Source organism: Euleptes europaea, chromosome 18, assembly GCF_029931775.1.
Source record: "Euleptes europaea isolate rEulEur1 chromosome 18, rEulEur1.hap1, whole genome shotgun sequence".
Taxonomy (NCBI): domain Eukaryota; kingdom Metazoa; phylum Chordata; class Lepidosauria; order Squamata; family Sphaerodactylidae; genus Euleptes; species Euleptes europaea.
The window spans coordinates 2,359,588-2,377,399 of NC_079329.1; the positions used below are offsets into that span (position 1 = coordinate 2,359,588).

General features: G+C 52.5%; 1 protein-coding gene across 1 annotated transcript in view; it reads left to right on the forward strand.

The window, feature by feature from the left end:
* The first annotated feature begins 8,966 nt into the window (after positions 1–8,966).
* Positions 8,967–17,812, forward strand: part of KDM6B (lysine demethylase 6B) — a 34,766-nt gene continuing 25,920 nt past the window's right edge. The window contains exons 1-5 of the mRNA XM_056863112.1: positions 8,967–9,140; positions 10,786–10,912; positions 11,963–12,061; positions 13,864–14,092; positions 14,787–14,879. Of these exons, the coding sequence (XP_056719090.1) occupies positions 10,791–10,912; positions 11,963–12,061; positions 13,864–14,092; positions 14,787–14,879 (543 nt within the window). The 5' untranslated portion in view covers positions 8,967–9,140; positions 10,786–10,790. The remainder of the gene's footprint in view (positions 9,141–10,785; positions 10,913–11,962; positions 12,062–13,863; positions 14,093–14,786; positions 14,880–17,812) is intronic.

Consider the following 17,812-nt stretch of genomic DNA (forward strand, 5'->3'; position numbering starts at 1 on the left):
CTTTGTTTAGTCTCACTTACCCATGATGCGCCCGCTGTTGTGAGTCGTCCTTGCTGTTGTGGTTTCCATGCGTTTGCATTTCTTGGCGGTTCCCCTTTCTTGTAAGTCCACTTGACCCAGGAGAAACTCCGCTTCGGGGAATGGCGCAACAAGATGGGGAAATCGAAAGTTCCCCAAAACACCCCGCTCAGTGGGCGTAGGCGGGGGGAACCCACCGGCCTCTCCGTCATTGATATAGGGGCGTATTTCTAATCCGGCCCAGGGAGCCCTGGTCCGGGCTCTTCCCCCCCACACACTACTGGCCCCACTTGGGGCATTTTGGGGGTGGAGGAAGACAGTTCTTTCCACCCCGCTGCTTTCCGGGTAGCCACCCCCAGGTGCTGTCGCTTTGTTTTCTCGGAGGTGTGGGAGAGGTGGAGATCCCCTGTGCATCAGTGGCGTATCTTAGGGGGTTGGATTGCGCGCATGCACGGGGAAGAAGGGTCACCTCGTTTGCTTTCCCAGAATTCCGTGGGGTTGCGGGGGGGAAGAGGTTATGGGGGTGTGGCTGGCGAGAACGCATGCATGTAAGAGCAAGGAAGAAAGCGCATACCTTTCAGTGAATTAATATTTTTTTAAGCTTCCAAGGGAAAAGAGGTATCTGTGTCTCTAGTGGCCCCTGGTAGGTTGGGCCATTTCCTCTCCTGGGGCGTGTGTATACAGCTGCCTACACAGGAAATGGTTTCAGAAAAGGGGGCTGTTTCCTGTCTCCCCCCCCCTTTCCTGCACTCAGATGCTCTGCTTTGCTTCCTACCCAGCCTGGGTGCACAGCGCCAGGTGACATCTCCTGTCGCTTCCCCACAATGCGCAGCGGGCTTCTGCGTTTGCACTGCCTCACCCTGCTGGCATGGTCGAGCGGAGAAAGTTGCCCTCCTGGCTGCCTCCACGGCGCGCTGTTAAAACACATGTGTGAGGCCAAAGGGGGTGGCGGTTGACCGGTTCCGCAGTCCGAGAGAGGCAGGGAGAGCACGGGAAACAGAGCCCGGGTGTGCTTGACACAGGCCGGCCTCTCCCGCCCGTGCAGGTTGCGCTGAGACTTGCCCCCAGCTTCCTCCCGGCTCAGTCAGACCTGCGTCAGGGCTCAGCCCAAAAACCCTTGTGGCACCAAACGGAGACGAACATGGCAAGCCGGCAGCGTGCAGAGATTTGGCAATGTGTGTGTGTCAAGGCTGCGTGTCCTGAACACATGAAGCTGCCTTCTACTGAATCAGACCCATGGTCTATCGAAGTCAGTATTGTCTTCTCAGATGGGCAGCGGCTCTCCAGGGTCTCAGGCAGGGGTCTTTCACATCACCTACTTGCCTGGTCCCTTTAACTGGAGATGCCAGGAATTGAACCTGGTGCATTGCCGTGCAGAGATTGAACACGGGTGTGCTTGTGTGTGTGCATGTGCGAGAGAGCGAGAGAGCGCAAGCATGCATATAGCTATATGCCGGGCACATTAGGAATCGAGCTAGGATGAGTAAGGCACTGGTGTGGTTGTTCATAGAAATGCTATGTTCATGAGAGGGGGAAATGCTCCCTCATGAACTGCCTTCTATGACCTTAGGCAGTTCATAAGAGGGAGAGCATCTTGGCCATCTTCTGGGCATGGAGTAGGGGTTACTGAGTGTGTGTGTGTGGGGGGGTAGTTGTGAATTTCCTGCATTGAACGGGGTCGGACTAGATGACCCTGGTGGTACCTTCCAACTCTATGATTCTATGAAATGTTGTGTGTTTTATGAACATACAAGGCAAATCTGTGCTTAAACCCAGAGAGATTGTGCGTGAGCATGCCGTGCTCATGAGAAGGTTAGTCGGTGCTGATGGAACACGCAGAGTACACACATGCCGTTTTGGGTTGGGGAGATTGGGCAGGTATGAATCCTCGCTGATTGGGGTGTTGTGGGGGGGTTTTTTTTTTTGAGCATGTGTGTTTGTGCGTCTCAGCCATTAAAAACGGCACTCAAAGCTGTGTACAAACACGGTCGAACAATAATAAATGACCCGCAAACCAGAAAACACAGATTTTAAAAACTAGGAGCTGCCAGGACTAGGCTGAACCCAACCGGGTACGATTCCGCACTGAATAGAACTGAGCCGGCTCCATCCGCCAGCAGGAAAAGCGTTCCGGTAAAAGCCATAACTTTAACCTGATGGCGAAAAGCCAGTTGAGGTATTCTGTGATGTGGAATGGCACATGGGGAGGGGCCATGGCTCTGGTAGAGCATCTGCTTGGCATGCAGAAGGTCCCAGGTTCAATCCCCGGCCTCTCCAGTTAAAGGGACCAGGCAAGTAGGTGATGTGAAAGACCCCTGCCTCAGACCCTGGAGAGCTGCTGCCGGTCTGAGTAGACAATATTGACTTTGATGCACCAAGGGTCTGATTCAGTAGAAGGCAGCTTCATGTGTGTGTCCATGTCTGGCACCTCCTTCACATATTGGAGTCGGGGGGGGGGTAGAGGTCCTGTGGAGGGAGGGAAAACATGCCCTGCCTTTTGGCCCGAGGTGGGTGGGTGGGTCATAAGGGTGTGAGTGGGGCAAAGCACGCATTATGAACTGATGTGGTTGTGGGCAGAGAGATTGTGTGAACGCTGGCCGTGGAGAGGTCCTGGCACAGGCTGTTTTTCAGTCTTGAGACTAGTGCTGTGAAATCAGCATGTGCGATATGTACACAGAGGGCTTCAGACGTCTGTGGCTCCTGGTGAACCGGGTTCGATTCCCCACTCCTCCACATGAAGCCTGCTGTGTGACCTTGGGCTAGTCACAGTTCTCTCTGAACTCTCTCAGCCCCACCCACCTCACAAGGTGTCTGTTGTGGGGGAAGGGAAGGCGATCGTAAGCCGATTTGAGACTCCTTGAAGGTAGAGAAAGGCATGGTTTAAAAACCAACTCTTCTTAGCATCTTGCGTGGGCTTATGCGCCACAGAATCTAGCTGAAGAGGTTTTCTTTTCATGTAGCTGGCACACTGCGAGAGCGAGCAAGCATGGCCTGGGCTTGTCTGGAACACAGAGCACAGCTTGAATTATGCAAATATTGTTCGAGTACCGTTCCCCTGGCACATTTGTGAACATGTCTCACCTTTCTCGAGCTGGTCTGTGTCACAGCACCGTATCTCCAATCTATGAATAACACAGTGTTCATGTAGGGAGTTGGCGTAGTGCTGGGGCAAGAGTGCAATCTGCAAGGTCCCCAGTTCCGATCTCGCCTCTGCCAGTCCGTGACTCTGGGAATTCCCCGAACGAACCTCCCCGCACTGAAAATTAAATTTAAAAACCCCTCTGGGAGCCCCATTTGTGGAACTCTCAATGTCATGAGTAGCTGGGCCCTGTCACTCTCAGCCTCCTGTCCCCAAGACGGGGATATTGATGGTGGTCTACCTTACAGGGCTCATGCGGATGAAAAAAAAATCAGAAGAGTTTCCGTCTAGACATCAGGACGAATTCTCTAACAGTTAGAGCGGTTCCTCAGTGGAACAGGCTTCCTTGGGAGGTGGTGAGCTCTCCTTCCCTGGAGGTTTTTAAGCAGAGGCTAGATGGCAATCTGTCAGCAATGCTGCTTCTATAACCTTAAGCAGATCATGAGAGGGAGGGCACCTTGGCCATATTCTGGGCATGGAGTAGGGGTCAGTGGGGGTGTGGGGGTGAGGTAGTTGTGAATTTCCTGCATTGCGCAGAGGGTTGGACTAGATGGCCCTGGTGGTCCCTTCCAACTCTATGATTCTATTCTAAGCAACTGTGAAGAGGGACAGCACTAGATCTTGTCAGATAGATCTCGTGGCGTAGTAGTTAAGAGTGGGCGGACTCTAATCTGGAGAACTGGGTTCGATTCCCCGCTCCTCCATATGAAGCCTGCGGGGTGACCTTGGGCCAGTCACGGTTCTCTCTGAACTCTCTCAGCCCACACAGAGGCAGGCAATGGCTGACCACTTCTGTTTGTTTCTACCCTAGCCTGGCTGCCCCAGGCTAGCTTGATCTCAGAAGCTAAGCAGGGTTGGCCTTACATAGTGCTTGGATGGGAGACCACCAAGGAAGTCCAGGGTTGCTATGCAGAGGCAGGCAATAGTGAAGAAGAAGAAGAGTTGGTTTTGATATGCCGAATTTCTCTAACACTTAAGGGAGACTCAAATCGGCTTACAATCACCTTACCTTCCCTGCTCCACAACAGACACCCTGGGAGGTAGGTGGGGGGCTGAGAGAGTGTGACTAGCCCAAGGTCACCCAGCTGGCTTCATGTGTAGGAGCGGGGAAACAAATCCAGTTCACCAAATTAGCCTCCGGCGCTCATGAGGAGGAGTGGGGAATCAAACCCGGCTCTCCAGATCAGAGGCCCCCGATCCAAACCACCACTCTTAACCACTACACCACACTCCGAACCTCTTTTGCCTTGAAACCCCTATGGGGTCATAGTAAATCGGCTGTGACTTGATGGCACCTTCCAGGAGGAGCAGGGCTGTGGCGTCATGTGCTTGTGCTCTTATGTGCTTTCCGCGCATTGCTGGCATGCGTGATCTTTCCAAAGCGCAGCCGATCTGTTCAAATACAGGAGTAATGTTCTCTCACACCGAAATAGATGCGAGGGGAGGCTGGTCCCTGCCAGGTTCTGCCCCCCCTCCAGAGAAGGAGCAGTTCTGGAGTCCCTCTCCCCCAATCGCTTGCTCTGTCACTCCTCCCAGAGCCAAACTTAGTTCTGGCCCTCCTCTTCCACAAATAGCCGTGGTCTTTGGCTTCTGGGCGGCTGTCGGGTCTGAGCATAAATCCAGCCGCTCTCCCTGTCTGGGTCTCAAGGTTGGGGGGGGGGACTTTAATCCCTCACCTCAGGGTCCAAAGAGCCACCAGCCAGGGAGGGCAGGGGGGTGCCGGCAGCCCACCGCCTTTCTTCCCCTCCGCCCCCGTTCATTTCCGCAGTACCGTGGGTGGGCTCATGAGACACCAGCTGGCTCTCGCCTGCGGCTGGCGGGCAGGCCGGGCTTGCGCTGACCACACCGGGGGCCAGGCCAGCCTGTCTGGCTGGAGTGGGACTCAGACACACTTTGGGATTTGTGTGATGAAGAGTGACCGGTGAGTCACGAGGGCCAAGGGGGTGACTGGAGAGGGATGGGCTAAACCCCATTTCCTTCCTCCTCCCGTGTTGGCGGCAGCGTGGGAAAGTTTTTCCTGCAGTCCGCCAGACCTGCCTGGAGGCATCTTTTTCATAGCTGCGATATGGGGACTGGGGGGGGGACACAGGTGAAAAGGAGCCCCCCCCAGTCGGTTCTCCTCCATCCGTTGGGTCTCAGAGCCTTTTTTAACCATCCCACAGTGATGAGAAGAAGAAGAAGAAGAAGAAGAGTTGGTTTTTATATGCTGACTTTCTCTACCACTTAAGGGAGAATCAAACCGACTTACAATCACCTTCTCTTCCCCTCCCCACAACAGTCATCCTGTGGGGTACGTGGGGCTGAGAGAGCTCTAAGAGAGCTGTGACTAGCCCAAGGTCACACAGCTGGCTTCATGTGGAGGAGCGGGGAAACAAATCCAGTTCATCGGATTAGCCTCCGCCGCTCCTATGGAGGAGTGGGGAACCAAACCCGGTTCTCCAGGTCAGACTCCAACGTTCCAAGCCACTGCTCTTAACCACCACACCACACTGGCTCCCAGGATCAATGAATGCCGACAGGAACGGGCAGAGTGCCTTTCTCTCCTGGATCACATCGCGCAGTCCATCTTTTCCAGACAAGGGTGCTGCTTCTCTTGTTTCCCCAGGAAATGCGCAATCTCTCTCTCAAGGTCAGCCCCTATATTGCAAGGATCGTAAACTTCAGGACTGCACAGGAATCTCCCCCGGTAGCAGGATCGTGGCCCTTGCCTTCCTAATTCCTGAGCTGCTGTTCCAGCTCCAGTTTAACAGGCCCAAATAATAGATTCCTTCTCCCCACCCACCCCATCTCCTTTTCTGGCATTGCCAGGAATTTTTGTCTTGTCTCTTGACTCCCTTGTCACCCCCCCCCACCCCCAATGGCCTGTTTTGAGCAGATACAAAGGAAGTTTTCAAGGTAAAGGTAAAGGTCGTCCCCTGTGCAAGCACCAGGTCATTCCTGACCCATGGGGTGACGTCACATCCCGACGTTTACGAGGCAGACTTTGTTTACGGGGTGGTTTGCCAGTGTCTTCCCCAGTCATCTTCCCTTTACCCCCAGCAAGCTGGGTCCTCATTTGACCGACCTCGGAAGGATGGAAGGCTGAGTCGACCTTGAGCCGACTACCTGAAACCAACTTCCCTCGGGACTGAACTCTGGTCATGAGCAGAGCTTTGGACTGCAGCTGAATTTCCTGGTGGAATCCTCGGCTGGAGCGGGAACAGGAGATAGGGTGTCGAGACCCAGGACTACGTCATTGATAGCATTGTCAGGATTTGGAAGCATTGTTTCTCCCACCTGCAAGCACAAGAAAAGACAGGCTGAGAGTGGATTCACAGCAACCCTGTAGTGCAGTCCACTGCTAACAGGCCCATATTGCAGATTGATGGAGTTTATGGCTTCCCTGCATATGGTGGTCTCTGCATTTTTGTGGGGAGGGGGGGACTGTCCGACAGCAACTGGACTCCTAAGAGCTGATATTTATGGGCCAAATACTGGCCGCCAGATGCAGACTCAGTTGTGTGGGGCTGCAAAAAAAGGTATTTGGAGGCCTGCCTTTCTTTTTTGGCTCAGGGTGTTTGGCGCAGAGGTGGTTATCAGGGCCCAGGTGAGTAACTGCAAAACAGGATATACAGACATTTTTAGGGAACTCGCTTTGCTCAGCAGGTTCCTGCGTCTCACTTGTATTCCTGACAGTCATTTTGAAAACAGGCAGGGATAAATATTGCACAGAGTACACAGATAATGTCAGGCAAACTCTTTCCAAGCCTTCCAGAAAAAGAAAAGGCCATGCGGGAACCTCTGGCCCCTTACCAGTTCTAGGATTTTATGAATAAATGCAATTAATCTTGTCAATACATGTGTACTGTGGTCCATATTGTGGTATTTATTTTATTTTATTTATGGTATTTACAGTCCACCTATCTCACTGAGACGCAAGGTGGATTTCATAACGCGGGTCGGTACAAACGATAGGATGAAGAAACGTCTAAGAAACAGGGTTGCCGACTCTGGGTTGGGAAATTCCTGGAGATTTGGCGGTGGGGTCTGAGGAGGGGAGGGACCTCAGCAGGGTATAATGCCACAGAGTCTACCCTGCAGGGGAACCGATTTCAAGTCACCAGGGAATCAGCAGCAATTTTGAGAGATCTCCAGGCCCCACCTGGAGGTTGGCAACCCTCTTGAGAAATAATCTGAACTGCAGTGAGAGCAAGATTTTAAAAAATCATACATTGATAATATATGTTAGTACCGCCTGCAATCCTGTTCCTTCTATTGAAATGTCTTCTTGAATCATTTTGTGTTAATGCGTCCCCGTTCCTTTATTTGTTTATTTTTAAAAAGCCGTCCCGAGCAGTTATTTTTTAATTAGTTTGCAGAAAGCCAAAAGCGTAGGAGCCCTTTTTAAGCAATAGAAGCCAGTAGGGACGGATCCCGCAAGCCTCTAGCAGAGTTGCAAGTCGCTTCCGACTCATGGCGACCCTATGAATCAGTGTCCTCCAAAATGTCCTGTCTTTAATAGTAGTTTGATTAGGAGCATGTACATCTGTTTTCAGCCACCCTTTTTTTGGAAACCAGCAGAGCTGAAATGCTTTAGTGGAACATATCCACCCCACCCCATCCCCTTTGTCTGCTCCTGGTCAATTATTGTTGGTGGCTTGGTGGGGTTTCCAGCACACGCATACACACAGTAGCCCATGCTGTTCCTATTGTACTCTTCCCATCCATAGAGTTCCTAATGTGTGTGTTAAGTGCCGTCAAGTCGCTTCCGACTCATGGCGACCCTATGAATGAAAGTCCTCCAAAATGTCCTCTCTTTGACAGCCTTGCTCAGATCTTGCAAATTGAAGGCTGTGGCTTCCTTTATTGAGTCAGTCCGTCTCTTGTTGGGTCTTCCTCTTTTCCTGCTGCCCTCTACTTTTCCTAACATGACGGTCTTTTCCAGTGACTCTTGTTCCTAATACCGGAACACTAACCGACTCTTCCTTCCCCCATCTCTATGATTTCAGGCCTTGTTAGGAGACTGGCGTGAAAGATGATTGGTGGCCACGCGAACCACATTGCATGATTGGCCGCCTTCAAGGAGAGAGAGAGAGCCACTCAGCGCGTCACTGGCCCGGTAGGTGTGCACACAGGCTGTGGTTTGGAAGCAGTGCGAAGGAAGGGCGCTGCGGCAGGGCAGGGGTTAAGTCTGGGAAAGCGTTGGGGCCGAGGCCCCGCCTCCACTCCCCACATGAGGGAATCCCATTGGAGCACGGCAGGCGGGGCTCTGCCCTGCAGGGGGCGGGGTCTGTGTTCATTGATAGGAGGAACACAGCGTGTTAACTCCTTCCTTGCTGCACCTTCGATTGCAGTCGAAGAAGTGAAGGAGGAAATGATTTTTTGTGTTCCCAGTTCATTCGGCAAGGAAATTCACCCCAGTTTGAGTGGCCAGAAGTTCAAGGGATTTGTAAACCTAGTGCCGCTTTGAAACTCTGAAAGTAAAATACAGATATTTTTTAAAAGAATTTGAGATAACTGATGTGAAACAACATTTCAACTCTTGTTTAATTAAAATGCATTTCAATGTGATTTATTTCCATTGCAAAGTTGGCTTTGTAAGGATCGGATCCAGAATTGAAGACAATCAGTTTCACTTTATGTTAAAAATTGGAATGAATGAAATATATGTATATATATGTTGTGTTTTCCCCCCCAAAATCACTTAAATGATAACTAACCGCCATGCTTCCCAGCATATGGGCGTTTCTTGTTTATGTATAATATTTCTAGATTATTTGGGTTCCAGATCTCTTCAGGATAAAAAGGACTCCCTCATTCCATGGCTTTAGAGTGATTCTCTTTTTCCTTTTCCTCCCAGCATTGCATGTGGCTGTGACCGGAGAAGGGAATAATCCAACACCAGAGAAAACGCGACTGGCGGGCGACTGGGTGGTGGCACCGGTCACTCAGATCCGGGGGGGTGGAGGGGGGGAACCAGGACGCATCCACCACGGGAGGAGCGGTAAGAATTGGGCCAGGGGGGGTTAAGAGAGGGACAAGGGGGTCAGTGGGGCAGGGAGTGGGAAGACATAATTATGCAGGGGGTAAATAAATGCCTGCCCTGACCTGGATGGCCCAGGCTAGCCTGATCTCGTCAGATCTCAGAAGCTAAGCAGGGTCGGCCCTGGTTAGTATTTGGATGGGAGACCACCAAGGAAGACCAGGGTTGCTGTGCATAGGAAGGCACTGGCAAACCACCTCTGTTAGTCTCTTGCCATGAAAACCCCATAAGGGGTCGCCATAAGTCGGCTGCGACTTGACGGCACTTTACACACACAAATAAATGCCTAGTGGAAGAATTATTGGGGGGTGGGATCATCAAAGAAGTAATGTGGGAGGAGAGTAGGGTTGCCAACTCCAGCTTGGGCAATTCCTGGAAATTTGGGGGTAGAGTCTGGGGAGGGCAGGGTAGCAGCCATTTTCTCCAGGGCAGAGGTTCCTAAACTGTGCTCCAAGGAAATTAAACCAAAAGAGTTTCCGTCTAGATATTAGGAAGAATTTTCTAACAGTTAGAGCGGTTCCTCAGTGGAACGAGGTTTCCTCAGGAGGTGGCGAGCTCTCCTTCCCTGGAGGTTTTTAAACTGAGCCTAGATGGCCATCTGTCAGCAATGCTGATTCTGCAGATCACGAGAGGGAGGGCACCTTGGCCATCTTCTGGGCATGGAGTAGGGGTCACTGGGTGTGTGTGGGGGGAGGTAGTTGTGAATTTCCTACATTGTGTAGAGGGTTGGACTAGATGACCCTGTTGGTCCCTTCCCACTCTATGATTCTATAAGGAGCACTTGGTGCACCGCGAAGCATCTCCTAGTGCTGCGTGAAGAGATTGGAAAGAAAAATACTACTTTCATTCGGTTTAGTGCATAGGTGCTAGGTGAAAATTAGCACTCCATGACCAATTTCTCTCCTGAAAAGTGCTCCACGACTCAAAACGTTTGGGAACCTCTGCTCCAGGGGAACGATTCTGTGAAGTCTGGAGATCAGTTGATATCCAGGCCTCACCTGGAGGTTGGCAACCCTAGGGGAGAGGGGCAGGGAGATGCACGGGAGGTGGGGACAGTTGGGACGGGTGTGACTTGAGGGGGGGGGCCTTGAATGGGCAGGGTAGGGGAGTGGTTTGTGTGGGGGGAGCTGGAGGGAGGAGTCAGAAGTTAGAAGAGTTGAATTTGGGAGAAGAGAAGTGGATTGATTGGTGGGAGGGTATCCAGAAGGAGGAGATTTATCTCAGAATGGAGACAGTAGGGTGGGAGGTGATGAGTGGGATCCAACCAGCTGTTCTGCTGGCGAAAAAGAGAGGAAGCCAGAAAGACTACACTGCCCATCACGGGACCTGCCTGAACCAAAGCCAAGTGGAATGGTGGCTGTATTAAGAAGAACTGAGACTGAGCAGAAAATCTGGCTGGATTCCACCTGATGTTTCCTCCCTGTCTGGTTTCTAAAATTACTATTACTATTATTATCACCATCATGATAATTATAATAATATAATTATATAATAATTGTAATCATCATTATTATTAATAATCAATGAGGAGTTCTGTAGTGCTTTCTTCGCTCAGAGTGCTTTGCACCTACATTCTCTCCCCGTCTTCTCCCCGTATCTCCCCCAGGCTGGATGCATCGCACAGTGGAACAACTTGGGGGCCGTGCGGGACGGGATCCCTATTCTGTCGGCAGCCTGAGCTGCAGCGGAGCTTGGAGTTCGTGCCATCCCCGCCCATGGCTCCCGGGCGGCAGGTGAGTCTTTGGGGGGACGGCCGTGTTCTCTGGCCCCGAGCTGCCAGCGCTGCTTCTTTTGGAGTCACAGGCAAGGGTGGCGGGAGATTTCTGCCAGCCGTCGTGCCTCTAAAGTGCAGCAGCAAAGCCATCGGGCACCGCTGGGGTCCCCACAATGGCACGTGTGACTATCACGCTGCTTGATCTGTTGGATTTCAGCCCGTCTTCACCCTGCAGCTGCTGTTCTGGAGCCGGACAGGCAAGTCTTGATCTCGGCTGGTTGCCTTTCTGCTTCTCCCTTCTGCCTCCGCTCACAATTTTGTTTCCAAAATGTAGGCGGCCGTAATGAGGACTTCTGCTGCCCGGTCTTTATGGGAGTAGACAGAGGCATTTGCTCCCTTGCAAGAGAATCCTGGGAAATGTAGTTTTGTGAAAGTCCTGGGAGCGTTGTACTTGAAAATCCACTCTAGGCACCTCCTGAAAATGTCCGGGTTGTGTGAAGAAAAGACATTGATGAAACCAGTTTTCAAGTTGCTTTAAATGTAGACATGCTATCAGTAGGGTTGCCAACCTCCAGGTACTAGCTGGCGATCTCCCACCATTACAACTGATCTCCAGTTGATAGAGATCATCTCCCCTGGAGAAAAGGTCCCCTTTGGCAATCAGACTCTATGGCATTGAAGTCCTTCCTCTCCCCAAACCCCACCCTCCTCAGGCTCCGCCCCAAAAACCTCCCGCCGGTGGCAAAGAGAGACCTGGCAACCCTATACTTGAGTAGAGTTGCCAACATCCAGGCACTAGCTGGAGATTTCCTGCTATTACAACTGATCTCCAGCCGATAGAGATCAGATCACCTGGAGAAAAATGGCCGCTTTGGCAATTGGACTCTATGGCATTGAAGTCTCTCCACCCCAAAAACCTCCTGCTGGTGGCGAAGAGGGACCTGGCAACCCTAGAACCGTTGCTGGTCTCCCTACGAGGTGTTTTGGGCCTCGCAGGCCGGCTTGGTCCCTGCTTAGGTCTTCAGAAACTGACTCCTGTTCTTTTCCCTTCTCCGGCTTGTCCTCCTAGGTGCTCTGCCAGCGTTGGCCAGCCGCAACTGCCTCTGCACCTGCCGCCCAACCATGTCTCTAACATGGGGCAACACGGCAAGGGCTATTTCCCCCCGGGGTAAGTGCTCCTCCTTCTGCTTGGGGCAATGGAGGCCCGGCAGGCAGGGAGGTGCAAATCCTGGCTCCTGGTAAGCTCTCTGCCTCTGTCTGCAGCTCCACCCGGTCCGTTTGGGGGTGGGGCGGGGGGGGGTCGCGCTTGGGAAGTCCAGCTGCCCACGGGTGGATCCTGTCCTTCTCTGCAGAGCGCAAAAGAGCTCAGGTTGTTCGCCCTTAAGGCCCAGTTTTGCCTTCAGACCCCTCCTCGATTTCTCATACAAAATCTTGGCTTCGAAGGCCATGCTGCGGTGCTACTCTTTTGAACTTATTTAAATGTAATCCTTCAAGTAATGAATGACTGGCTTCAAGGCAGACAGACAGACACTCCTTTAGTTTCAGAGGCTAACCCTGTTATATATTTACCATCTTGCATGTTTACTATTACGTGAGCAGCCCTGAGCCCGGCATTTGCCAGGGAGGGTGGGCTGTAAGTCTAATAAAATACATGAATAAATGTTGGCCTGTAGTAGAACAGCTCGATTTGTGTCCAGTAGCACCTTAGGGACCAACAAGTTTTTCGGGGAATAAGCTTTTAGGAGTCAAAGCTTGTATCTGACAAAGGTAGCTTTGACTCTTGCAAGCTTACATCCCGAAAATCTTGTTGGTCTGTCAGACCAAGGAAGCTTAGACTCTTGAAAGCTTATGCTCCGAATATTTTGGTGGTGTCTAAGGTGCTACTGTACTCAGATCTAGAATAATAGAGCTGGAAGGTACCACCAGGGTCATCTAGTCTAACCCCCTGGCAATGCAGGAAATTCACGACTACCTCCCCCCCACACACACCCAGTGACCACTACTCCAGAAGATGGCCAAAATGCCCTCCCTCTTATCATCTGCTTAAGGTCATAGATAATTCACAGTGGGTCGCCGTGTTAGTGTGTCTGCAGTAGTAGAAAAGGGCAAGAGTCCAGTAGCACCTTAAAGACTAACAAAAATATTTTCTGGTAGGGTATCTGAAGAAGTGAGCTGTGGCTCACGAAAGCTCATACCCTACCAGAAAATATTTTTGTTAGTCTTTAAGGTGCTACTGGACTCTTGCCCTTTTCTATTAAGGTCATAGAATCAGTACTGCTGACAGATGGCCATCTAGCCTCTGCTTAAAAACCTCCAGGGAAGGAGAGCTCACCACCTGTCGAGGAAGCCTGTTCCACTGAGGAACCGCTCTAACTGTCAGAAAGTTTTTCCTAATGTCTAAACAGAAACTCTTTTGATTTAATTTTCACCCGTTGGTTCTGGTCCAACCTTCTGGGGTGACAGAAAACAACTCGGCACCCTCCTCTATATGACAGCCCTTCAAGTACTTGAAGATTGTTATCATGTCCCCTCTCAGTCTTCTCCTGTCCAGGCTAAACATACCCAGCTCCTTCAACCTTTCCTCATAGGACTTGGTCTCCAGACCCCTCACCATCTTTGTTGCCCTCCTCTGGACACGTTCCAGCTCATCTACATCCTTCTTAAATTGAGTGTCTAGCAGAGACACTCCTTTAATCAGTTTGATAATCCTATTGCAATTGGGTTTATTTTAGTTATTGTCCCGGCAGTCGATCTAATCTGTAGGATCAGGACGCTGCTGTGTTCCTGGTACATGGTAGAGACCCAAGATGCTGCAGTTCTGAAGAATCTCCTGCCCGAATCCACTAGGCGTCTGTTCCATCCCAGGGAGCCCAGGGATCTGGGGCATCACGGCACCCTTTGCTACCTTGCCACGGGTGACGCCGCTGCTGACGCCTTACCCGTGTCATTAATGCCCATTCCCTCTCCCAGGAATCTGGCCCCGCGCCCCTTGCATGGGAAACTGGAAGCCATCCACAGCTGCGTCCAAGCTCTGCTGCGAGACCAGGGGCAGCCGCAGCTCTGGGAGCAGCTGGGTGAAATCTACGAATCGGAGCAAGACTGCGAGGAGGCCGTTCGCTGCTATCAGAACGCCGCCCGCTATCAGCGCGACTATGGGAGCTACGGCGAGATGCACGCTCGGATCGGACGCCTGCAGCAGGTGTGGGGGGGAGGCTTGGCTGCGTGGGGCAGTCTCAGAAGAAGTGGGGAGGGGCTGTGGCTCAGTGGTAGAGCATCTGCTTGGCATGCAGAAGGTCCCAGGTTCAATCCATGGCATCTCCAGTTAAAGGGAATAGGCAGGAAGGGTGATGTGAATGACCTCTGCCTGAGACCCTGGAGAGCTGCTGCAATCTGAGTAGACCAATGCTGACTTGGATGGACCAAGGGTCTGATTCAGTGTAAGGCAGCTTCATGTGTTCAAGCCAGCGTCATGTAGTGGTTATGAGCAGTGGTTTGGAGTGGTGATCTGGAGAATCGGGTTTGATTCCCCACTCCTCCACATGAGTGGCGGACACTAATCTGGTGAACTGGGTTGGTTTCCCTACTCCTTCACATGAAGCCAGCTGGGTGACCTTGGGCAAGTCACAGCTCTCTTAGGGCTCTCTCAGCCCCACCTACCTCACAGGGTGTCTTGTGGGGAGGGGAAGGGAAGGTGATTGTAAGCCGGTTTGATTCTTCCTTAAGTGGTAGAGAAAGTCGGCATATAAAAACCAACTCTTCTTCTGTTCTTCAAGTGGAGCAGAGATCTTTGGATGGATGATTTGGAGGCTGGGGGAGGAATTTACTGGGGCGTTTTGGAGCTCCCTCGCCCCGCCCTCGGTTAACCACAGCTTTCTTGCTCCTTGGCCGGCTAGGCTCAGCTGTGGAACTTCCATTCGGGATCTTCTCATCACCGTCCGAAGGCATTACCCCCCCTGCAGCAAGTTTGGAATCTCTTGCACCTCGAGGTGAGCTGGGGACAGCGGGAAGCCCTGAGGGGAGGCTGGGGGGCAGGAACACGGAAGTAATTTTGCTCTTTTGTACACCTGGTCTGGAGTAGTCTATCTGATGGAGTTGTCTTATCTGATGGACTAAACGCCTCCTGTGTTGAGCAGCCTCCCTTGAAAATAGGAAGCCATTTTTGAATCCTCCCTGAAAATGCCGGCTGTCACTGTTCTGTCTAGCCTTCCTATAGGATCCAGAAGATCCCGGTTCAAATCCCCACTCTGCCATGGAAGCTCTCTGGGTGATGTGTGGCCAGTCACACACACTCGACCTAGCCTACCTCACAGGATTCTTGTGAGGGTAAAGTGGAAGAGAGGAGAAAGATGTGGGCCGCTTTGGGTCCCCTTTGGGGAGAAAAGTGGGGGTGTAAATGATGTAAATAAAACAATAATGATGATAATAACGGTGATGGTGGTGACGATAAATAGTATAATGCCTTTCCTTTATCCCTTAGAAGCTCTTTGATCAATTGATCTTGAGCAGCATAGTTTTAAATCTATTGTTTGGGGGATATAAGGACTGAGATAAATTTTGCCACTGCCAGTGTCGCCTTAGGATCCCCGTCGCTTAATAAAAAGGGGCATTATACCAAATACAGAGGCATTAGATTTATCTATTAAAAGAGGAGAGAGATATCGTGATCTAAGATCCTCGTAGAAACGACATTCCCAAGAGCTCATGACCTAGTGAATTGATGGAACCAGAAGAGCACGGACAAGTCCTTTCCGAATATGGTAGGTTCAGAAATCTACCTGGCATAACCATAGAAGGGTTAGCGTTTAATCTAGCTAAAAAGAAGGCTTTAGAGCCGTGTTGGCGAACCTATGGCACGCGTGCCGACTCCGGCACGCGGAGCCCTCTCTGTGGGCACGCGCAGGGGCCGGAGCCAGCCGGCAGCGCCGCCCCCCCCCCCTCCGGCGCCCCCCACCCCGGCCATTCACTCGCTCCGCCGCCCAGGCAGGCAGGCAGGAGGAGGGACCCGACCGCTGCGCCGGCGCTACAGGAGAGGAAAGGGACCGCTACGGAGCCGCCGCCGCCCTTGCGCCCAGGGGACCTCTCCGGCGCGCCCTGCGCCTCTCCATCCAGAGCGGCCCCGGGGGAGCGGCCGGGCAGCCCCGCTCGTCTTCTGCCGCCGCCGTTGGGCGGCTGGGGCCTCTGGGCTGCCGGCTTCCCCACGCCACACTCGCCGCCTCCTCGTCCCGGGCGGGCGGGGGGAGGAGCGTCTAAAAGCCCAGAGTGGGCTGAGAAAACGAGGGTGGGACGGAGGGTTTTTCTGCCCCTCCATCTGCGACCCCCAAGCGTGGAGGGGCGTGTTGAGGGGGGGGCCTGCTGGCGCTGGCTGCGGGTGGCGGGGTGCTCCTGGGGGGGGTCTGGCCGCCTGCGCGCCCCCCCCCTCTGTGGAGATGCGGGCTGGGGAACCTGGAGGCGCCGCCGCCGCAGAGGGGGGTCTCCCCCTGCCCCGCCGGGAGGAGCGCCCGGGAGAGGTGGGGGGGAGGGGCAAAGGATCCCCGCTGGAAGCAGTGGGGGGTGGGGACACCTTTGGGCCTGAGGGCTGCCCCCCTTCCCCCCATCCCCAAAGGTGCGGCTTGGGACCCTCGGGGGGGAGGGGCCCTTCTGCTCCATCCCGCTTTACTTTTGTTCCCGACACCCCTGTGACTCACTCCGGGTGCCTCGCGCGCCTCGCACTGAGGCCGCAACTGTCTCTCCCGGGCTCGTTTCCCGCCCCCTTCCCTTCCTTTGCATCAGGGGGCCCACCTTCTCTGGAGAGAGGAGCCTTCCAGCCCATCTGCTTCCCCCCCTCCAGGAGATTCCTTCCATTGCAGGGTTTCTCTGGGACTTCTTCTTGGATATTTATGCATTGGGAGGGGGGGTTTGCCCTTGGAAGAAGAAGCTCCTCGTTTCTTTCTGGGCGAAAACGCACAGGAGGTTTAGTCTTGGATTTGCCGCTCTCAAGGTGCACATTTTTCCCCATCTGAATTCTCAAAACTGCACAGGGGCTTATTGTTGAGTTCTGAGAATTTGGCTGGGACAAATGTGCGTTTGGGGAGCAGAGTTTTGAGAATTCAGATGGAGAAAATGTGCATCTAGAAAGCGGCAAATCCCAAGGCAAAACCTCCCATGCATAAATGGCCTTTCCTTTTCTTCTCGCCCTCTCTCTTGCTCCCTCTCCACCCCCCTCCCCAGCTCTAACCAAGCTGCTGGCAATTTTGCATTGTCCCCCCCCCCCGCATCCCTTCTTTGCAATACCCCTCCCCGCCTTCTGACTGGGATAGAGGGGCTCGGGGTCTCCGCTCCTGCTTGTATCTGAGGAACAGTCCTCTGGCTCTCCAAAGAGAGAGGCTCTTTCTTGCCTGGGAGGTTTTGCCTTGGATTTGCCTCTTTCTAGGTGCACATTTCCCCCATCTGAATTCTCAAAACTACATGGAAGCTTATAGTTGAGTTTTGAGAATTTGGATGGGGGAAATGTGCATCTAGAGAGCGGCAAATCCAAGCCAAAACCTCCCATGCATAAATGGCTAGATCTCTCTCCCACTCCACCCCACGCAAATCTTTTTGGTCTCTAAGGTGCTGCAGGACTTGAACCAAACTATGCATGATTCCAAATGTGTGGGAATGCCTAAACTAAAACCTCAGTATTCAGGTTAAATTGTCGCATTGGCACTCGGCGATAAATAAGTGGGTTTTGGGTTGCAGTTTGGGCACTCGGTCTCTAAAAGGTTCGCCATCACTGCTTTAGAGAGACGAGGAGTTGTCAACAAATAGGTATAGGTGGGCAAGCCACGTGGAGGTGGTATTCCAAAAATCTGAGATGAGCAAACACAACGTGCACAAAAAGAAATAGTATATTGCAACAGATAAACTGTTGGGGCCCCCCAAGGAAGCACGGCTTGGGAAC